Source organism: Neofelis nebulosa, chromosome 5 (genome assembly GCF_028018385.1).
Source record: "Neofelis nebulosa isolate mNeoNeb1 chromosome 5, mNeoNeb1.pri, whole genome shotgun sequence".
NCBI lineage: Eukaryota > Metazoa > Chordata > Mammalia > Carnivora > Felidae > Neofelis > Neofelis nebulosa.
In genome coordinates, this window is record NC_080786.1 from 148,550,183 (window position 1) to 148,573,540 (window position 23,358).

The window sequence follows — 23,358 nt, forward strand, 5'->3', positions numbered from 1 at the left end:
AACCTCACCCCTCTCAGATTGTGAAAGCATCCATATCACTAATAAAAATATTTAATGGCTTGTATCAACCAGTCAAAACGGACTATGGGTGCTATGCCTTATGGGTACATCCTGGCTGGATATCCGCAGGCCTACAGCTCTAACCACTCAGGAGCAGAGAAGCCCTTTCCAAGGTGATACAGCAGATAAAGCAGTATTGCTTTAAGAAAGGTAATTGGGTTGTGCTCGTCTTGTAAAATAGTTTTATTTCACATTAGATCTCTCTGAAATTATATTTTAGATACTATACCACTTCTTTTTACAACTTCTCTTTAGAAATCACTTCAATTTGTCTTCGAATGCAGAAGAAAATAAAGGAGGAAGGGTAAGGGAAGGGATGGCTTAATTTTTCTAAATTGCATAGTGACTGACAAAACTTGGTCCTTCTCAAAGGTCTGTGCGTGGCCCGAATGGAGAGGGGGGGGGTCTAAGCCTCCTTTAACGCTCTCTCCATAGCTCTGCCCCCTGCCCCCATAGTTCCCTCTTTGGAGAATGTTGTCTTCTTAAAACCCCACTCCCCAGCCCCACCTGTTGCCATCTTATGTCAGAGCCATTTCCTGCTCACAGTCTTGCTTTCCCCCCTTACCAGACTCTGTCTGCCCCTCCTTTCAGTTGTAAGTCTGTTTTCTAATCCTGACATCGAACAAGCAGGTAAATAAATCTTCAGATAGTACTTCCCAGGCAGCGTCCCTAACTTTGGGGGTGTTGTGACCACCTACGATGGAAAACGATTATTTCACAACCTTTCCCTTACCACCCCTCCCCCCGCCCCAAATTGTGGTATGTTTATTTGTTTTTGACTACAGTGAATTAAAATCAGTTTTGTGTGGAAGATTTCACAACACTCGTTGACATTTTTGGAGATACAATGGAGAAAGATTGAAGACCGATGAAAACCTAACGGCCATGCAGCATCTCATGAGTTTGTGGGGCTTTTCCCCTTAGTTGTGCAAATTCAGTCCAGTGGGATATAGAAATGAGTGCTGCAGGAAAGCATTTTTCTGTTTGCCAAAAAGCAGTGGTGTTGAATGGCTTGAGAGACCACAAAATCACATTTCTCTACTCAGCACTGGGAAAAATTGTAATATGAAAGCATATTACCAATTCACATCACCTGGGTCCACTACAGCCAGAGGAAAAGAGATTCCAACCCAGTCGCTAATATGCAATGGATTATCTTGCTGTGAGTGTTTTTCTGGGTCTTTCTGTTGTCTTTTGATTCAACCACATAATTGCCTAAATTAAGCAGTGGAGAGTGCCTGGCTCCTTAGTTCTGGGTTGCTGCCCCTTGACTCACATCGTTTAGATTAAGGAAGAGATGAAGGCAAGCAGGAAGGTTCTGGGTTGTGATTGCTGTGGACATGAACTTTAGCTTCAGTCCCCACTCTGCCCCCAGCATTTCAGGTGCAGGAGGTCTGGCTGGTTTCTCAAGAATTTCCCTGGTCTGATGCCCACTTGAGAAGCTTGCTCTCCAAAACTCAACCTCAGTAATTATAAAAACTTATTGGAAATGTTTTCAATATTTTCAAGCTGAAAATATGCCTATATATTTTAAACAACCCCAAAGGGATCGAGAATGGGAGAATGTCAGGGCTGGGTGAGAGGCAGCCTCACGCCGAAGGCCCAGGTGGGAATGTGCCAATGTTAAGTTATTGGATGAGATTTCTGAACAAGAATCAAATATTTTAGTCCTCCAGCATTTGTGGAAATTATTTTAGCAGGGAACAGCGGTGGCACCAAGACAATGATTTGTTTTCTCAAAGTCCAATTTGAGAAACCGTATGGCTCCATGTTTGACTTCTAATTAAAATTTTAATCCCTAAGATATTCTACCTGAGCTATCAGGAGCCAAGGGATAGAGCTCCGAATTTTTTGAATGGCAGGGGGTCTTGAAGACCCAGAGAATTGCCTAGTGATAGATCAGTGATCTCCAGCCTCAAATGACTTCCACATATATAAATTGCAAGCCAGAAGGAGACACTAAGGAGAAGAACAGAAGGGTTTGTTTGGAGTGTACCACAAATAATTATAAGTTATGGGAACAGAGAAGAAAATAAGGCATGTTGATTAGAAACACCAGGATGAATTGGCATTGATTTTGCCGTACAATAGAAAATTTGTTTCAAATTTTCTTCCAACAGATGCATAGCATGGTGAGTGGGGAATTAAATTTTATTCCAGGTTCAAATTTAAGTTTGGAAATGAAATTTGGGAAGGTATGCCTTATTTCACAGAGACAAAGCAACTTTCTGAATACTCTTACATAAGGTAGCCAATAGAGAGCTGATGTGCTTTTCTGGATCTATAGGCTCAGAAAAATTGTTCTCTTGCTTTTGAGTATATGTTTAGCCTTTTTTGTTCACCGACCGACGCATTCTAATATTCTTCTCTGTGAATCTTTGCGTGTTCTGTTATAGCCTGGTTCTGACAGCAGTCTCCTAAAGAAAAAAACAACCCAGGAGTTTCAATAAAGCCCTTGCTGGTTATATGGCTATAGAATGTTAAATCACACATTCTGCTCAGTTAAGTTGCAGCTGTTAATTTTCCTTCAGGTCCTTAATAACTGGAATAAATACAGTAGTCACATACTTTATTTCTCTTTTTAAACCAAGAGTTGGTTAGCATCATCAATTCTGTACCGGTTCCTTAAAGTGGGAGTTGACAGTTTGTGGCACTTTTTCCCCCAGAGGTACAGGCCCACGTTGTCTCTTGACCAGGGAGCCCTGTCACTCAACTGGCTATGGGTGCAGGGACAGAGCTGGCCCGTGGCAGAACTGGCAGGTGGGCATGGCCTCTGGGCTCAATCATAGGTGTTCCCCCAGCTTCTTAAGAGGAGACTGTGCCCTGAGCATGTCCTCACCCCGGGCTCCACTGGCCCTCTCCTGGAGCCACTATTTAGAAGCCACTCATACCTCACTCCATTGGCCTTCCTCTGCCCTAATCTTCAGCCCAGAATCATGTTCAGTGTCCCTGCGTCCCTGCCCCCAAGCCTCAAAAGGTCCCTGTTCGTGGGTGCCTGCTCGCAGGGTTGTGCTCGGAAATTCCTACGTGGCTGATGAGCAACACCAGAGAGCCCCCAGAACACTGCCCACAGTGCCTCCTCCTACCCCTGGGACTCCCCTGGGCCACATTCTCAGCACATGCCTGGGCCCCACCAAGAAGACAGGGGGACCCGCTTAGAAGGTAAGCACCAAAGAGGATCATAGTCGGGCTTCCCGATGGCCATAATCCACACTCAACAAAGGGCTGGGACACCTTGGGAGAACCCCCCTCCTCTTTTCCTCCTTCCTTCCCTTCAGAGAAGAAGACCTCTTCTCCTGATCAAGGATGACCTCAGCCTGCCTTGCCGTTCTCTGCTCTAGAAGCCTGGTCCTCCCTGGTGTCCTGCCCAGGGTCGTCGTCATCATCTTCCCCCTGCCCTCAGCACCATCCGTTTTCTAAGCAGCATCCTCTGTTACCTTCCCCCCCACTCCACGGCAAAGCTGAAAACTTGTGTTTATGGGGTAGATAGAAGCACCACCACTTAAAGAAGGGGCAAGGGCTCTCACGAGGAGATAAGGGGAAACATGGAAGAAGTGACATCGGCCAGCGGCTCTGAAGTGTCCTTAACGTGTTTGGAATTTGCCGCCAAGATGAAAAAAGAAACGATTTCAGATAAAACTCAAGACTTTTGCGGGCTGCTCCTGAAAACTAGAAGGCCTGGAAATGCCAGACCAATAGATCCACACGTCGACAGGCACCAGCTGTTCCTTTCCAGAAGGCCTTGCGCCAGGCAGACGCAACAGACGTCACCCCCTGCGCTCTTCCGTAATGTGGCCCTGCCACTCTGCCACCAAGAGACAACGTCTAACTGCTCTCCCCCTGAATCTCGCTGGCCTTGGTGATTTGCTCGAAACCAGTCGAATATAGTGGATCCGCTGAAGAGACGGCACAAGATTTCTGAAGCTGGGGAAGCTGGCGATCCGCGAGAGAGGGGAGCCGCTTCCATGCTCGGCATGTAGACATAATGCTTTGTAATCTCGTCTCCAAAAATATTACCAGCTGCCCAATCCTGATGGACAGACACCCACCCTGGCCCCTGTTTGTAGAGCTGGAGGTTCTTACGCTCAACTTAGCAGTGGTGGAGAGAAGACAGCTCCTGCTGAACTCTTTTCACTCTGTCCTCCGATCTGATGGAGCCACCCCCAGCCCCTCTCACCTTTCTCTCCGAAAACATCCCAACCATGTGACCATGTGACCAAAACCCACCTGAAGTTCCTCAACATCTGGGAAAGCCACATTCCAGAAGACTGAGAGCCGGGCAGAGACAAAGACCCTTTGTCGATGAAGCACTTACTGACATATTTCTGAGAGATTAATTGGCATCAGAATACAAAGAGGAGCTGGGAGAAAAATGCCCTCTATAAAAGACGTATTTGAAAACGTGATTGCAAACATAGTTCACATTCATTGCAGAAAACTCAGGAAACACAGAGAAGCACAAAGAAGCAAATGAAAACCACCTCTACCCTCACACCATCCTTCTCCTTTATTTTTTATTCTTATAAATGGAACAAATAATGCTGCAAAGATCAGGTCTCATTGTAACCCCCTGTCCTGCGTAATATTATACACATTTCCTCGTGGCAATAAATGTGCACCTACAGTATAATTTTATGGATAATTTTACACATGGTATTCTATTGTGTGAATGTATCATAATTTAGATAATCATCTCCTATTGTTTGGCATTTGTTTCCAATTTTCTCCTAGTTATGAACATCCATCGTTGCCTACGTATCTTTTCACATGCCTGGGATTATTTCCCGGCTAAACGTCTAGAAATGGGATCGCTGTGTCACAGCTACAACAATTTTCTCAAGGCTTTTGTTACTTATTGTCACATTGTCCTCTAGAATCATATCCTCACCAACAGGGTATAGGCGTGCTCGTTTCACCAAACCCACACTAACCGGACAACACGTCCTCATGGTTTGGTCAATCGACAGCTGTAGCACTTTGCATTGAACAATAATATGCCAGTAGCCAAGGACAAAACACTGACAACGGTGGAGAGAACAGAAGAAATCTCTGAGGATACAGGGTGGCTCTTTTACAGAGGAGGAAAGTGAGACCCAGAGAAGTAGGTGATTTGCCCAAAGTTATATGGGGAATCAGTGCGTGGGTCATCGACACTGGACTGGAGTGTAGTCACTGGCCTACAGCATCATGACCAATTCTGGTCACAGTGTCAGATCGACGAGCTGACAGTTGTCCCAAGCTTACCTGATTCCCTTCGTCCCCTTCCATTTTGTTTTGTTTTTTTTTGTTTTTTTTTTTTTTAATTTTTTTTTTCAACGTTTTTTATTTATTTTTGGGACAGAGAGAGACAGAGCATGAACGGGGGAGGGGCAGAGAGAGAGGGAGACACAGAATCGGAAACAGGCTCCAGGCTCCGAGCCATCGGCCCAGAGCCTGACGCGGGGCTCGAACTCACGGACCGCGAGATCGTGACCTGGCTGAAGTCGGACGCTTAACCGACTGCGCCACCCAGACGCCCCGTCCCCTTCCATTTTGAAGCGTTATATTCAGTCAGCTGCTCTATGACCTTCAAACTGGACCAAGTCCACCTCATGTTTGCTTTTCAATATGTATGCTGAGTCCGGTCAAACTTCCTGACAAGGAGGCTTGTATTGGGATCAAAAAAGGGCTAAATGGTCTGTCCCCCGAAGAACGGGGCAGGCAACGGTGTCTCCAGTTCAAGGTACATGACTAGGTGCACCCAGAGGTGGCTGGTAAGGCCGAGGGAAGCGTTGTGCGGGTGGTCTCTGTGCCCTGAGAGCCCACTGCCTCACTTCTCACAGCCAACTTGGGGGGACCGTGGCTCATGCCTGGCTCTTCAGGCATCAGCTCCTTGGATGCTCCCCTGCTGCGACCCAGTTCATGGATCTCTTCCTTCCCCTGACTTCTGTGACATCACCTATCTCTTTGGGGTTTTGTCCTACTTTTCTGTGTCTATTTCAGTGTCTCTGCTTTTCCTTCTAGTCTTAAACGTGTGGCACAAATCTCAGATCACAAACTCAGAGACGTTCATTATTTTAATTTTCAAAATAACCACCTGTACATTCTATTTCAGGCTCTTAGTTTGCCACGTAGTGGAAACCGAAATGTCTGTGAACTCAGGGTCATCTCAGATCCTTCTGCTGCCCTGTTCTTCCCTTTCCCCCCGGGATTCTTATGCCGGGAGGTGGTGGGGGTGAGGGTCTGGCATCCGGTTACCACTCATCACCCTCCACACACAGTGGCACACTCCGAGGCTTCTGTCATTCCTGTCAGGTCCCTGTCCTCGGCAATGTATGTCACCACAGTATCCTCCTGGGCCCTCAAGCTCTGGCTCTCTCTCTCTCTCTCTCTCTCTCTCTCTCTCTCTATTACTTCTTACTCTGGGGCACACGGGGATCATCCAGCTACTCTCAACACTGATGTGGATTCAGGGAAACTGACAGGGGACTGGGCCATTTGCCCCATTGACACGCCGCCCAGCTTTTGCTTCTCCAGCCCTCAGGCTTGGCATGGAGGCACCTCCTCCCTCCAGGCTTGCCCCCTTTCAGGAATGCTCACGGGGAGTGATTCTTCCTAAAGTAGAGTAGCCCCTCCCTCACTGACTCCCCATGCCTCTTATCCCATTCCACAGCCCACCTCCACCTTGGCTGGGTCAGGTTTTTAAAATCCCACCTTTGGAACGTTCCAACTGATAGACTAGAAGAAGGACCTAGCGAGCAGGAAGGAATGTCTGATACTAAAAACACCACCTCCGACACGTCATGTTGTCATCGTGCTGCCTGTGGATCTACTCTCAACCCCTGACGGGGACTTGACACCCTGTCATCCCTTCCTAGATGGCCCTCAGCGGGCTCTGGTCGGCTCGTATCACTTCCGCAGAGCTCCATTCTCAGCAGTTACCCTGGGGCAATGGGGCCACCGTGCTGCAGTGTGGCCAGAACAGAATCCGCTTCTACTTCCGTTACTACCTTGTTCACCCGCCTCGAGTAAGAAGACATCTCCCACCTCCACCCTCCGCCCTTGATTCCCTAAGGTCTGCCTCACCACCCTGCCACCTCCTTCCCGGAACTTTCCCAACGACTCAGTCACACCATGGTGGCTTCCTTCTCAAGTCTAATAAGAACATTTATTGTCACTCACATCTCACGGAACACACGGCGTATGGTTTTGTGCGAGGCTGACTAGATCATGACCTTGTAAGGGGGCAGAGACTCTGCGTCTTTCTCTGTATTCCCAGGACCTAGCGCACGCTGGACACACAGTAGATATTCGTAGGACATCTCCTTAATAGATGAATTCTGTTAACAAGGTTTGAGCCTCCTCAGAAGAAGTTGTACCTTATACCTTTAGAGAACCCCAGAGCCTAAGAAGTCCGTGGTGCTGAATGAGTCTCTGCACGATAGTGAGGGTGAAATAGAGAAAGGGCACAAAGGTCATCCTAGAATTGAGGAAGTATTTTTACGGAAGTCCCGTAAGTACCAATAAAACGTTCTCATCACTAAATACTCAAGCTGGCCGCATCTGAATCCTCTATATTAACTCCTTCCTTGACAGAAAATGTTATTTTGTTTATTGGGGTACCTGTAGCGTAATAACAACCATTGCACACATGTCTAAAAACAAACAAACGAATAGCAAACATGTAGTGACTACCTACTATGTGTCTAGCACTGGGCTTGGAGAAATGGAAAATGGAAAAGAAATGAAGATTGTTTCTGGAGAAGTTCTGGTCTCCCTGAGGTTACAGTCTAGTCGGGGATTCAAGGCATACATACCCCCAAATAATAGTAGGGCAAGAACGAGGCCTCACATCAGAGACCAAAAAGAGGGTCTAGCAGTAAAGAATTAGGATGAGAAATCCCCGTAGGAATCAATCGATGCATCACAGCCATGAAGGGACTTGGTTTGGACCTTACGTGACAACGTCCATAGTAACATGAGAGTGGCCCTGTGAACGTCCAATGGATTTGACCATAAAAAGCCACACTCAATACTACGTGTGCTTAATCTAATGCATGATTTATTAATCCCATAAGCCTATTAAATACTGTTCCTGTAAAAATCCAAACACCATTTACCCAACCAATAACATAAAACTTAGGAATTTCCAAATTAGAAAAGTCCCTGACATTTAAACATTGATTACGAACTTCTTTAATCAAATTTGCCTTATCATCCAATTAAAATCACAATTCTACCATATCGGGTTCTTTATACACTTCAAAAAACGTATATGTTATTATCATGGTGATAATGACACTTTGTTACAATTACTCTTAAAACAGTGATAAAAGTGCTAGTATATCATGGAGCTGTTTCTTTATTATTTTCCTACTCGTTTTTATTTTTACCCATTCCCGAGATTTCAGCGACTATACAAGATAGCAATTTCTATAGCTTCCTAAGGCGATGATAACTTATCGGAACCAAAGTCAAAATATCCTCTCACTGGGAGAACTGGACAGCAACATGCAGAAGGATGAAACTAGACCACTTTCTCACACCATTCACAAAAATAAACTCAAAATGGATAAAGGACCTGAATGTGAGACAGGAAACCATCAAAACCTTAGAGGAGAAATCAGGAAAAGACCTCTCTGACCTCAGCCGTAGCAATCTCTTACTCGACACATCCCCAAAGGCAAGGGAATTAAAAGCAAAAGTGAATTACTGGGACCTTATGAAGATAAAAAGCTTCTGCACAGCAAAGGAAACAACCAACAAAACTAAAAGGCAACCAACGGAATGGGAAAAGATATTTGCAAATGACACATCGGACAAAGGGCTAGTATCCAAAATCTATAAAGAGCTCATCAAACTCCACACCCGAAAAACAAATAACCCAGTGAAGAAATGGGCAGAAAACATGAACAGACACTTCTCTAAAGAAGACATCCGGATGGCCAACAGGCACATGAAAAGATGTTCAACGTCGCTCCTCATCAGGGAAATACAAATCAAAACCACACTCAGATACCACCTCACGCCAGTCAGAGTGGCCAAAATGAAGAAATCAGGAGACTATAGATGCTGGAGAGGATGTGGAGAGACGGGAACCCTCTTGCACTGTTGGTGGGAATGCAAATTGGTGCAGCCGCTCTGGAAAGCAGTGTGGAGGTTCCTCAGAAAATTAAAAATAGACCTACCCTATGACCCAGCAATAGCACTGCTAGGAATTTATCCAAGGGATACAGGAGTACTGATGCATAGGGGCACTTGTACCCCAATGTTTATAGCAGCACTCTCAACAATCGCCAAATTATGGAAAGAGCCTAAATGTCCATCAACTGATGAATGGATAAAGAAATTGTGGTTTATATACACAATGGAATACTACGTGGCAATGAGAAAGAATGAAATATGGCCTTTTGTAGCAACGTGGATGGAACTGGAGAGTGTGATGCTAAGTGAAATAAGCCATACAGAGAAAGACAGATACCATATGGTTTCACTCTTATGTGGATCCTGAGAAACGTAACAGAAACCCATGGGGGAGGGGAAGGGAAAAAAAAAAAAAAAAAGAGGTTAGAGTGGGAGAGAGCCAAAGCATAAGAGACTGTTAAAAACTGAGAACAAACTGAGGGTTGATGGGGGGTGGGAGGGAGGGCAGGGTGGGTGATGGGTATTGAGGAGGGCACCTTTTGGGATGAGCACTGGGTGTTGTATGGAAACCAATTTGACAGTAAATTTCATATATTAAAAAATAAAAAAATAAAAAAAAAAAATATCCTCTCAGACCTGTGAAGCCAGCAGATTCTAGGTTCTATACCAGCTGACTCTTGTTGGGATCTAGAGTATGGTTACAAGACCCAAGGAAACTCCATTCTGAATTTGCAAGCTGGGTTCCTTTGTACAATTGAGTTTTGACTTCTCTGTTTGCAGGATCTCTCTCTTCACCATGTTGCTTCCACCCTCCGCCCTCTTCCACCCCTGTTTTCTGCCCTGAGGGCCTGACCTGTATGGGCTCATGGATGGGATGGAGGAGATTCCCCCTTCTGGTTGAGTTCAGCTAGGAGGGTGCTCAGTTAAGATCAGAGGCTAGCAGTGGGATGGCACCTAGTCTGAATTCCCTGGCCCCTTGCTCTAAGGTTGGTCTTGGCAGGCTATGTCCCTCGCAGCTCTTCCCAAGGTGGCCTGCTCCATGTTCTGTGTTCTGGGGACCGCTGCCTCCCTTGTGTGGTCAGACGGATGGAAAAGCCAAGACAGTGTCAACGCTGCACTCTTGCACCAGCCCTCAGGGTCCCGTTCGGCCAGCCCACCTCTTCGTAATGATCTCCTCCTTGAATGATCATATCTTGCCAAGCCACTTATTTCCTGTTGGGGTCCTGGCTGTGGCCTTGGTGGGGGTGGTGCTTGGATACTCTATCCAATACCCCCCTCAGGGGGGTAACTGCCTAGCTAGCCAAAGGCAGGGACAGGAAGCGCGTCTCAGAGGAAATACACTGACTCTGCAAGGTGGCAGCCAGGTTGGTTAATACAGTGCAGACGGCTGATTCGGGAACCGGCCCACCATGGACACCCCCAGCAGTAGGGAAACGGGATCTCCCAGCAGGGAAAGACATCCGAGATGACAAGCTTGTTCAGGGACCAAAATGATCCTCAAGGCGGGAGCTACACCTTCCAGGATTATTGTGGACAACTAGCAATAAAAACATTCGTCAAACCTCTGCCAAAGGAAGTCCTTAAACACAAATTCTTAAACACCAGGCTGTTGCTACAGCTGGATTCTCAGCAGAGCCTAGTCCTTCCTTTATTAAATTGGCATCATTACCCTTGTTGCCTGACTTCGAATGCTCGCTCAGATGAGCCGGAGATTTGCGAGGTCGTATCTGCATGATCACACGGGAGAACTGGGGCAATTATGTGGATAATTCAAGCAAGAGCCTGGCTTTGCTTAAGTTCCATAATCACCTGAAAAGCCTGTTTTTCAGAGTATCTCCAACGGCACATTCAGACAAAAACAATTTTGTTTTCTGGATGACTGCCTCAGTCTTTTGGCCCTGTGACTTTAGCCCCAGTGGAAAAGTGATATTCATCATGCTCTGGTCCTGAGCCTGTGGAATCAATAAACAAGGCGTCGTGATCGGGACCAGTAACTGGTCCAACTGTGCACAGCAGAAAAAAAAAAGGAGGGGGGGACCTCCAGAGCTGTCCACTCTCCCTTAGCACAGCCCCTCTGCCCTGCTCCCCGCTCTGTGGACAGAATTCAGGCAAGGCCTAGCAAGCCAGCCTGGGGCCGGGCCCTGCCCCTCCCTCATTGCTTTTCTGGAGTAATGGTCATCACTGCAGAGATTAAGTCTTCCTTGGGCCTCATTTAAATAGCACAGGAACCTCCTCCGCGCACATCAAACTAATGAAAAGCTTGAGTCAGTGTTGGCGCAAGGCGATCGGCTACTTTGTGCATACCAGCTTGGTGGCTATTATTTGAGCTGTTAGCATGGTCAGGACAGGTGGGTGATATGATTTGGAGGATACAAGGAAGTACCCATGCACCAGGGTGCCTGGAAATCTACAGTTAGAGATGTATTTCTTTAGCTCTTCCGGTGTTTTCTACGGTTAAGAGCTTCCTACTAGGGGTGCTTGGCTGGCTCAGCTGGTTAAGCATCTGACTTCAGCTCAGGTCATGATCTCACGGTTCTTGAGTCCAAGCCCCGCATCAGGCTCACCACTCTCATCGAAAAGACTGCCTCAGGTCCTCTGCCCCCACTTCTCCCTGCCCCTCCCCCACTCATGCACACATGTGCTCGCCGTCTCTCTGTCTCAAAAATAAACATGAAAACAACTTTTTAGGGCCACCTGGCTGGCTCAGTCCAACTTGGGCTCAGGTCATGATCTCACGATTTGTGTGGTTTGAGCCCCCCCTTGGGCTCTGTGCTGACAGCTCCGAGCCTGGAGCCTGCTTCGGATTCTGTGTCTCCCTCTCTCTCTGCTCCTCCCCTGTTTACATTCTCTCTCTCTCTCTCTCTCTCTCTCTCGCTCAAAAATAAAAATAAACACTAAAAAAAAATTTTTTTTAATTTTTAACAAGAGTTTCCTTCTAAAATATTATCTCTAAGAGGAGGGAGGTTTCCTTAGGACCGCTAGTGCAAATAATGACAGCAAATGATCATTCAGTGTTCAGACTATGCTGTTTCAACTTCACAGTCTCCCTGTGAGGGAGGTGTTGTTGTCATTCCGCATTTTACAGATGTGGAGTCCAAGGCACAGAGAGGTCCAGTAATTTGTCCCAAACCACACAGCGAGTAAGTGGAGAAGCCAGGATTGAAACTGGGCAGCCCCCTAGAAGTCTATGGCATAACTGCTCCTCTTTTCTGCATCTTGGGGACAAAATTGGGTTCCCCTTCCGTGGTGGCAACTCAGCAGGCAAAGTGGATGCAGCTGAGCTGGTCTGGAGAGGGTGGAGAAAGTACGGACAGAACAGAATCCAGGACGGAGAGTAAGGGGCCAGGGGCCTCAGCTGCCAATGTCAGGGTCCTCCCCAGACGGCTTGGGCTCCCTGGAGGAAGACAGCCCTTCTGGTCCAGGGTTGCCTTGGGCTGAGGAGTCTTGCTTTGCCTAAGGGCCATGCAGTTGAGTGGACACACAATAGCAAGAGGGAGACAGATACAGATGTGGAGTCAAACTCCTCGTGACTGAGTTCTGGCTCCACTGCTTTTTAAAAGAGTGATCCCTGGGCATGCAGCTTTCCTAAGTCCAAGTGGAAGGAAGAGACGTCAGATACGGAGAGAAGTAGTTGCCAAAGACAGACAGCCATGGCTGGCATAAATGGAGACAACTCTCTTTTCACGAGCACAGCTTTCTCTACAATCCTGAGGCTGAAGTTATCCATCAGTAGTGAGGAGAGCATACTGTAAAAGCTGAAAAACATTAATTAGACAGGATACGGTACATTTACCTCTGCTGTTACAGCTTACCAGTTGTTTGTCCTGCCCATCTCATTGAGACAAAGAGATCTAAACTAGCTCCGTGGTGAGCTAACTTTTCAAGGCCAAAGCGTTTATAGAAAGATTGGTCCAAAAGCCACGCAGAGAATCTGTGGCTCTCGGACACTGAGGGCTAAGAGGGTCTTTTCAGTTAGAGAAATTAAGGGAGAGAAGTGGTATGTGGCCGGCATCCGAGCCAATGTTGGTTGGGAGAACTTTGGGGGAGATTCTAATTTATCAGGTTGGAAGTTTCATTTCAGAGGTGGTCAAAGTCCAGTATTTTCAAAGACAAGCAAGCTAAATGTAGATCAATGGCCAGGACTGTTGGTGAAGGATGCAACCCATCATTACATGTGGTCACAGTGTCCCCAGAAACCCTCCTACCTAACAGAAGTCTCAGTGTATAAGCTTTGCCTCTCCAGCGTATCACACAGCACAGGTATGAGAGAAGACAGACATTCCCAATAGTTAAAAAATAGTATTTCTTTGGGGAAAGGAAACAGATTGTATCAGGGCAAAATCACACGTGGCTAATTTCCTAGAGTTTGACCTAAAAGTGAATAGCTTTGTGGATACAATTCGTATAGACCTTCAACACAACTTTGTCTTCCAATGGTTACTATGGAATACTGACTTCCTGTGAAATTGGTGAGGATGTAAATTACAGTCATGAAGAAGGGATTGGTTTCGGGGTGACAAACACCAGGCCCCCTGGAAATGGACAACATGGTGGCCCAGAGGAGGAGGTCCCCAGGCTTGCCAATGACACTAAATCCTTTTGTGCCTAAATCATCAAAGCGATAGAGAGAGATTTCAGGAATGACGGAGAGTAAGGGGCCAGGGGCCCATAAGTAACATACAAGCACCGATTAGTCCCTCAATAACAATTTGAACATTCATAATTATTTAGCGAGCGCCTGTCTCCGACCCCTGCTCCCCATGCCTTGTCACCTGCAATCTGAACCCTTGCAAGAGTCCTACAAGACAGATATTTCTATTTATAGAATGAGAAAGGAAAGCTTGGAGACAGCTCCAGGGTCTTTGTCTTCTGACAGGATAGTAAATTGCTAGGGCTCCATACAAAATGCTACAGACCGGCTGGCTTAAAACTTCAGAAATTTGTTGCACACAGTTCTGGAGGTTAGAAGTCCAAGATCAAGGTGCCCGCAGGGCTGCTTTCCTCGGAGACCTCTCTCCTTGGCTTGGAGACAGACGGCCATCTTCTCGCTGTGTCCCCACGTGGTCTCCCTTGGTGCACGTGCACGCTTGGTGTCTCTTGGGTCCGTCCAAATGTCCTCTTCTTACAAGGAAACCAGTCAGATAGGATCAGGGCCCACCCGAAAGGCCCCATTTTAGCTTTATCACCTCTTTAAAGGCCCCATCTCCAAATACATCCTGAGATACTGAGGGTTGGGGTTCTAATACACGAATACGGGAGGGACACAATGTAGCCCAAAGCAAACAGCAACTAGGGTGAACTATGGGGAACCATGGATTGGAGAGTGGAAGATATATTTTCATTAATGGCAGACCGTGGAGGGCGGGGTGTGTGGGGGGGGGGTCAGAGGGTGAGGGATAGCTCCCCAAAATAAGCTGTGAGGAGAGGGAGCACCTCTCCTCCCCTCCTTCCTACACGCCCTCCCTTCCATCTCACGTGGAGGCTGGAGTCTCTTCCACAGGTCAAAAACACCACGTTGCTGTATTCATTTTCTTCACCCTAGGGTCTAAAAGACAGAGTTGTAATAAGAGACCCGGCCACCCCCACCCCACCGCAGGGCCAAATCAGAGCGCTGGACAGCTGCTCCAAACACAACATCATTCCATAGCACATAGTTGAGGTGGGGTGTGTGGAACGGGGCTAAAGTTACTTGAATTCTTTTCGAGGCTGACATCTTTGCAACCCGAGGCACAAAAAGCCCTCTCTCTGCATTCAATTTGTAGCAAAGTAAACAATTTGTAGCAAGTAAACAGGGTGCTCATTGTGTTGGTGTTCTGCGGCCTGAGCTCCAAAGAGGCCTTTTGTTTTAAAGGATATTTTAAAATTCTTCATTAGCTGTAAAAAGTTATTTTAAAAACCTTTTCCCAGACACCCCCATATCTCTCCTAAAAAAAAGAAAAAAACAAAAATCAAAAAACAAAAACCAAAAAACAACCCACCTACATTTATGAATAACAAGGAATGGTCCTCTGTGGCCCTGACTTCTAGTCCGGTCAAGTCCACGGGGTTTGTAGGGCGCTTTGAGGTGCAGGCGGGCTGTGAGGGAAGAGGAGGAAGCGTGATGACAGGGACAGCGTCCGCGGGAACAGACGAGCTCCTGCCGTGTCCGATATTGCTTGGGAATGATTTGGAGGAGGACGCAGGGTGGTGGTGGCTTTGCACAAACCCAGGGGGCGTCATTCGCCCTGGCAAAGCTGAGTCATTTGTCTCACCTGCAGGGTGACTGGAACCCCTGCAGGGGAGTAAAATCGAGGTACACGGGGGCCCAGCCCGAGTACTATCACACCGTCAGTATGTTCCCAAGTGCCCCCATGGGCACCGTGAGAGTGACCCCTTGTGGCCAGTCCCCCAGGCCCGGTGGACCCCGTGGTCAGCCTTTCCGGAGGCTGCGACAGGCTGCTCCACAGGGGCGCTGCAGCACCTCCTATCGGGTCCCCCCATGTCCATAAACAGGCCTCACTACCTCACAAGAAGCTTCCGCCGGCCCACGGCCCGTGGGCCGGTCCAGATCGAAGGAAGATCCAAGTAGGCTAAGTCATGTCCCTCCTTGCACAGGGGCCATGCTAATCTTCCCTGTGCTTTTCCAATTTCAGTATATGTGTCGCCAAAGGGAGCAGTCGTGTCCCTCCTTATGGAGAGAAGGGAACCAAGACCAAGAGAGAGAGGCCAGTGTCCAAGGCCCCACAGGAAGTGAAGGGAAGAGCTGGGTGAGTGTCCCTCCCTCCTCCCTCCGCCAAAGCCTCTTCACTGTGACCCCTGCCTTCTCTGCTGTCAGCTAATTCCTCAGTTTCCACGGTGAGAACAGGGACCCTCTGTCCGAAGGCATTCGCTCCCATTACAATAGAAATACGTTAATACCCTGTTTCAGACCCATTCTTAGGAGCAGATTTGGCAGGTGAGAAGGTGAGACCCTAAGCTGTTCTGGGTGGTGTGCCCCTCCCCCCCTCCCCCCCCCCCCCCCCCCCCCGCCAGGAAGACAGGCAAGAAGCAGGGGGAAGGCAGAGAGGGGCCCAAGACAAGTTTGCACACTACACAATATTGCCTCCATCTGGCCTCGCTTGGATGGTCTGAATGATTTTGATATTATCCAGAAGACTGAGGATGCTGACCAAAGACTTCTCCAGATGCTCAGAAGTTGTGCTTCCAAGCATAATTCTTGGCTCTCCGAGAACCACAAGTAATTGATGACACCCCCCGCCTTTTCCACATCCTATTCTTTCCAGCTCCCGAACAGATAGATTTTCTTGTTTGTAGACTCATTCATTCCAGGCTTTGCGGTAATCTCAGAGTTGACAAACGCAAAGGCAGTGTGGTCGCATTCATCTGCGGTCACCTGGTCCTCATTAGGGCCATCGGAGGAGGCCAGGGACTGGTTTTGTGATTAGCGATTCCTCCTCCACGCGGGCCTGAGAGCTCTCAGCAGCCTTTTGTTGTTTGCATGGAGGCCTTGGAGAGTTCTGCCAGGCTCGGCTCAACATTTTCCACATGACTGATGGCATTCAAAGCTTTGCAATCCCAACAGGCAAATTTCTCGACTGGCTTTGTTTCTCGTTGGTTCAGGTTGGAATAAGAAGGCTCTTTCTGCCAGGAATGTCAGTGTGTGGTTAAGAAGTTGGCATTTTTCTATAAGGAGGCAGGGAAGCCAACTGGTAAGTGCCTGGGTGCCCGGGTGCCCGGGTGCCTCGTGCCAACAGTCAGAAAGGTTATTTCAGTATTTCTCGTTCTTAGTGGGGCAGAGATGGCGTGTCCTAGGGACACGGTGGGCCCACAGAGGAGGGTCTTCCTGGGGGGGCTCATGCCGTCGTGAGCCAAGCTGTCACAAAGCTCTGCTTCGTGTGTTTTCCTAAGGCCACGAGGGGGCTGGGTTTGGGGCGGGGTGGAGGGCGCTCTGGATTTGTCTTCCATTTCTGCAGCTGTGAGAATGGCTTGGCCTCTGCCAAAGCCTTTTGTTCCATTTTTCTCTTGCTTCATTGGGACATTTCCGGAACCAAATATATCCAACTAGTCCTCAGCTTCAGGAGGTAATTGAATATCCAAATGCTGATCCTTCCATTGTCCAATGACCAGAACCAGCTGAAACACCCAATTTTGCAAAGCATTAAGCTCCAGTCTTTTCCCTCATTATCTCTTCCAATTATCACGTCTTCACATCTTTTTCTTATTGAGGTGTGTGAGGCCCACATGAATTCTGAGAATTCTTATATTAAATTCCATTCTTCGGGCATACAGATCTCTTCCTCTTAGGGTGTTTTGTCCCACTGTACTTTGACATGGATTCCAAAGTCTGCATCCTACCGAAGACAGACTATTGTAATTATTATTTTGAAACGGACACATTTCTCAGCTCTTGGATCTCGGCCTGAAGATAAACACGGGTACTCAGGGGCCTTGAAACCCACACTCTCAGCGTGCTGATCCTTGCAGGCCTGTTAGATCAGTGCCAGACTAAACATAAAGCTGGCGCTCCCTCCCCAGGCCAACACTTTGGGGCTTTTGTCAACTGGGCAGGAGTGCAAATCCTTGAAGATTCTCTCCATGGAAAGCTTATTTCTTTATGTCCTTTGGCTCGGACCTTGGCTGGGGTTGGCCACGTGGCCTTGAGCTGCCCTGGGATGCCTTGACATTTCCTCATTTGGGCCTCTGGGGTCTTTGCCCTAACTAAGATGCATATCTCAGGGGGCGGGAAGAGGGGTGACCGTGCTCTTGTTTCTTGGCCTCTGGAATTGAGAAGAAGCTTTAGGGTAAGGAAGGGTCCCAAGCTCCAGGCCGTGCCCAGTTCCTGACCAGACAGGTGGAAGGGGAATCAGAGAGGTAGGTTGTGGAGGGGTGATGGCAAACAAGCAGGGAGTGTGAGTTTATTGCCTTGTGCTAAAGGTGCATCTGATGTTACTTGGAGTCACTGAGCACCTGGGAAGCTGCACCCCTTTACCTAGTCTGGTACCTCCAGATAGGCAAACTCATCAGCTCCGCAGACACATTGGTGATTGGAAACCCGACTGTGTCCGATATGGTGATATTCCTGCCTCACTGAGTATCATTTAAAACCCTCCTGAGCTGCCCCTGGCAGATCCTGGCGGTGCAGGTCAGTGCCCTGGGTGGTGGTCCTCCACGGTTCTTCTGATAGAGACTACCTCTCTAGTCCTCCGTGATGCTCCTCCTGCTGACTTCCCTTAAAGTTCCTATATCCCCATCTCACTCTCCTGACCAGAGAAGACGTGGGGAGAACCTTCCTCTTCAGGGAGGTTCTCCCCTCTTGAGTTCTTAATCTCCTCTCTTGCCCCCCCCCCCCGGGTGACAACTGCTTCCCGGTGGCCGGTCTCTGGGGACTGTTTTCCATTGCCTTTCGAATATAGAATGTGTTCCTGAAATAAGGGAATCCCAACACACATTGTGACTGGGATGATGTGGAAGGCAGGTGCAAGGAGAAAGGAAAGGAGCTGGGATGGGTGGGGGAAGGCCAAGTCACCCATCTTGTCTCAGAAGAACCTCGGCTAGGTTCCATGCCATCCTGAGGTTGTCATGGAAACCACAGGGCTATAGAGTCAGTCCACCTTCCTTTGGTGGCGGGGGGTGGCGGTCCCAGTCAGGCTGATGGGGGAAATGTGCATGATGTTTTGTGATGTCACCATTCACCCAGACAATCAGCCAAGAGCAAAGGCCCAGAGGCCTCACCTTACGCTCCAAGCATAGGAACCATGCTCATTTACCTTTGCATGTCAATGTCAAGCACAGTTTCAGGCTCAAAGTAAAGACCCAAGAAGTGCTTGATGGTCTGAAGGAGCTCGAGCTGCCCAGGACCCAGATGTGAGAGGCAGAACCAGAGAAACAGGACAATAAGGCACTGGGTCCAGGGTCATGCCTGTCTTTAGACATTGGGTCAAGAGGGCCCCTAGAAAAATGAGAATCATTAGAATCCCATTCATAGGGTGCCTGGGTGGCGCAGTCGGTTAAGCGTCCGACTTCAGCCAGGTCACGATCTCACGGTCCGTGAGTTCGAGCCCCGCGTCAGGCTCTGGGCTGATGGCTCGGAGCCTGTTTCGGATTCTGTGTCTCCCTCTCTCTCTGCCCCTCCCCCGTTCATGCTCTGTCTCTCTCTGTCCCAAAAATAAATAAAAAACGTTGAAAAAAAAAAAAAGAATCCCATTCATATATTTTTCTTTGTCAATTTTGAAATAGGGAGTACTCATATTTACTAGTGAAACACCATGAAGATGTAGAAAGAAACAGCTCTACCTCCCTTCGTAACCCTTCCTCCTCTCTCATCTTGGTAAGCAGTTTTCTTTGCTCTTGGAATTCTAAGATTTCACCAAGTTACATCTAGGTGTGTGTCTTTACAAAAAAAAAATAAATAACCCTGTCTGGGACTTGGCCCTTTCCATCTACAGCCTTAAATCTTGTATCAGACCATGGAGATTTTCTTCTGTTATTTGCTTAAATATTACTTCTCCTCCATCTGTTCTTCTCTTTCCCCCTCCATCTCTCCTTCTGACACTCCTCTTATCTGAACATCCTATCTCCTGTTTTGTCCCTCTAAATCCCTTGCTATTTCCTCCTGTTTTCCAAATCTTTGTGTTTTCATATTATGAGCTCCTTCTTCCACTCGGTCCCGTGGACCTTGAGCTCACTGATAAGCAGTGATTGTCCTCCTTTCAGTTATTTCCCACGTTTAAAAAATAAAACATAGGGACTCCTGGGTGGCTCAGTCAGTTGTGTGTCTGACTTTGGCTCGGGTCATGATCTCGCAGTTCGTGAGTTCGAGCTCCGTGTTGGGCTCTGTGCTGACAGCTCAGAGCCTGGAGCCTGCTTCAGATTCTCTGTCTCCCCCTCTCTCAGCCCTTCCTCTGCTTTCTCTCTCTCTCTCTCTCTCAAAAACAAATAAACTTAAAAATTTTTTTTAATAAAAATAATTTTCTTTTAGTTCCAGGAAGTCCTTTTCTTAGACTCTGTGTCCTCTTGAGAATTCTCACTACCTATTCATTCAAACCCCTTTGGTCTGTCCTGCTCCAACAGGGACCTCTTGGGCTGAAGGCTGCATCTTTCTCCCCCTTATCCCAGATCCTTAAGTGTTCCTGATTTTGTAGTCTACCAGCAGGCAGATCAAGGTGAACACATTTGTCAAGCAGTGGCAAAACCAGCAGGCAATGAAAGGTTCAGCAGTTTCTGCTCTCAGGAGTCAACAGTATACCAACTGGTCAACCATTTCTCTGTAGATCTGAGCAGGGTGTCCTCTCTTTGAGCTCCTGGGATCAAGTTCCCATCTTTTTTTTTTTTTTTTTTTTAATTTTTTTTTTTAACGTTTATTTATTTTTGAGACAGGGAGAGACAGAGCATGAACGGGGGAGGGTCAGAGAGAGAGGGAGACACAGAATCCGATACAGGCTCCAGGCTCTGAGCGGTCAGCACAGAGCCCGACGCGGGGCTCGAACTCACGGACCGTGAGATCATGACCTGAGCCGAAGTCGGACGCTTAACCGACTGAGCCACCCAGGCGCCCCTCAAGTTCCCATCTTAAATAAGATGGAGGGTTGGGAATTATGAGCATGGGTGGGAGAATTAGCTTCAAAGAGGAGGGAAATATTCCTTCTTCTGACCTACAAGACTGGCAGAGAAAGAATATGAGTATAGACCCTATACCTTTGTCATTTTGTGGGCACTAAGTTATGGGAGTTCATGGTCAATGATGGAGATGGGCTTGGGTAGCCATTTGAATGCTTCCTCTAATTCAAAAAGAAATAGCCACTGAGCTATTGCCTTCAACCTCCCAAGGCTTCTATTTGTCATGGTCAAGTCAGGCAGTTTGTGGCTTGAGTATCCCTTCCATGTCTTACACTGTTAGGCGCTCTGAGGAGTGAGAGTCAGAAGGTAGAGTTCCCACCCCAACATGCTTCCCTGTCCTTCAAGGACCTATTTGGTTGCCACGTTCTGATGGGCCACCAGGTCTTTGGGTCTTCAGGAGGAGATTCCCAAGGGGGCAGCTCTTCTACACAAACTTGGTGGTGCAGGGTGGCTCGGCAGGAAGGCACGAGGCTATAGCTTTCCTGAGAAGTCCTTGGTTTTCCTGTCTGTGGTGAAGGTAAGACTCAGGAGGAGCCCAGTTCTGGTTGGGGTAAGGTGGGATCCCTGAGAGGAAGGCCCAGGGGAAGTCACAGCCAGACCTCAAAGGGGAGTCCGTGTCACCAGGAGCGGGTACCTCTGATGGAGCCAAGAAGACTGACCACATGACCACAGTCTTTGGCCGCCATTTCCAGTCTGCTGAGGCTCAGCCGGCAGACAAGGGATATGGCCCAGGCGTCCCGAGGAGGCAGAAGTCACCACACCAAGAATGCTGAGATGTCCCCTCTGCCTTGAGGTTATAAAACCGCCACCACATCATACTCTCAGAGACCATGACCACCTTGGGGTCAGGGAAGAGAAATCACGGAGACTTAGAACTGGGGTTTACTTATTTGTTTATTTTCTAAAAAGACTGAGCATAAGTGGGAGGACTTTTTAGATTTAGGATCTAGATAATAAAGCAGATCAGATTAGAGCTTAAGCTTTTCCCTTAACTGGCAGTGAAGATGAAAAGGAAGACAAATAAGTTTTAGACAACATAATGGAACTAGTTTTATTCCCCACACATCCAGGTTATATAGGGAATTTGGAACACACACACACACACACACACACACACACACACACGCTCACATACTTTCACGTCTTTTGATTCTTTTTTTCTGACCCCATTGGTTAGATGACCTAAAATTTGTAGGAGAAACCACAAAAAGGCAAACAACCCCACCAAAAAAATGAGTAAAGGACTTGAATAGGCATTTCTCCAAAGAAGATAGACAAATGGCCACAAAGCTCATGAAAAGATGCTCAATATCATCCGTTACCAGAGAAATGAAAATCAAACTCACAATGAGAAACCATTTCACACCCACTAGGATGGCCAGATCTTTAAGAGAGGGAAAATAGCAAGTGTTGTTGAGACTATGGTCAAACTAGAACCCACATACACTGCTGGTGGAAGAGCCACTGTGGAAAGCAGTGTGTAATTTCCCAATACATTAAACATAGAATTACCATCTGACCCAACCCATTCTGCTTCTGGGTGCATGCCCCCCAAAACTGCAAACAGGGTTTCAAACGAACACTTGATCACAAGCACTCATAGCATTTTTCACAATATTTTTCACAATAGCCAAAATTTGAAAGAACCCAAATGCTCATCGAGAGATGACTAGATCAACAAAATATGGTCCATCCATACCAAGGAATGTTTTTTAGCCATAAAAAGAATGAAGTACTGATACATGTTACAACATGGATGAACCTAGAAAACATAATGCTAAATGGAAGAAACCAGACAGACAACCACATATTGTATGATTCTGTTTATTTGAAGTGTCCAGAATTGGCAAATCCATAGACCCAGCAAGCAGATTAGTGGTTGTTAGAGGCTGTTAGGGAGGGAGAAAAGCAGAGGGGCTGCTCAGTGGGTACAGGGCTTCCATTTGGGGTTATGGAAAGTTCTGGAACTGGATCATGGTGATGATTGCACATTATAAAGATACTTAATGCCACTGAATTGACAACACTTCAAAATAGTAAAATTTGTGTTATGTGTATTTTACCACAACTTTTAAAGATCCTTAGGAGAGGGGCATCTGGATGGCTCCATCGGTTAAGCCTCCAACTTTGGCTCAAGTCACGATCTCACGGTTTGTACGTTTGAGCCCCGCATCGGGCTCTGCGCTGACAATGTGGAGCCTGCCTGGGATTCTCTCTCTCTCCCTCTCTCTCTCCGCCCCTCCCCCACTTGTTCTCTCTCTCTCTCTCTCTCTCTCCCTCTCTCTCTCCGCCCCTCCCCCACTTGTTCTCTCTCTCTCTCTCTCTCTCTCTCAAAAATAAATAAATAAACTTAAAATAAAATCCATAAGATGAAATGTCTTGGCTGGAATATTTACCCCATATTGATAAAGCTTGTATCCTTTGGATGCTTGCTGCATGTTAGGGTTTTGTGTGGACCCTCTCGTTGGGTCCTCATAGCAATCCTAGGAGCTGGTGTCATTATTCCCATTTGCAGGGGAAGGACACAAGCTTACAGAGCTAAAGTGACTGACCAAATCCCAAGGAACGTGACTCAGGATC

General features: G+C 47.5%; 1 protein-coding gene and 1 non-coding gene across 4 annotated transcripts in view; one reads left to right on the forward strand and one right to left on the reverse strand.

Annotated features, from left to right (window-relative positions):
• KCNE2 (potassium voltage-gated channel subfamily E regulatory subunit 2) overlaps window positions 1-23,358 on the forward strand; it is a 179,476-nt gene that overhangs the window by 130,894 nt on the left and 25,224 nt on the right. For 2 of the 3 annotated variants that reach the window (XM_058731913.1, XM_058731914.1), the window contains one exon: window positions 15,816-15,929. In XM_058731913.1, coding sequence (XP_058587896.1) covers window positions 15,819-15,929 — 111 coding nt within the window. In that variant the 5' untranslated portion in view covers window positions 15,816-15,818. Of the gene's footprint in view, window positions 1-15,687; window positions 15,930-23,358 lie in introns of those variants that run through there. The other variant, XM_058731912.1, reaches the window with a different exon arrangement.
• LOC131513293 (U6 spliceosomal RNA) lies at window positions 15,736-15,837 on the reverse strand. Its single transcript, XR_009262515.1, has one exon. It is a non-coding gene; the product is annotated as a U6 spliceosomal RNA (small nuclear RNA).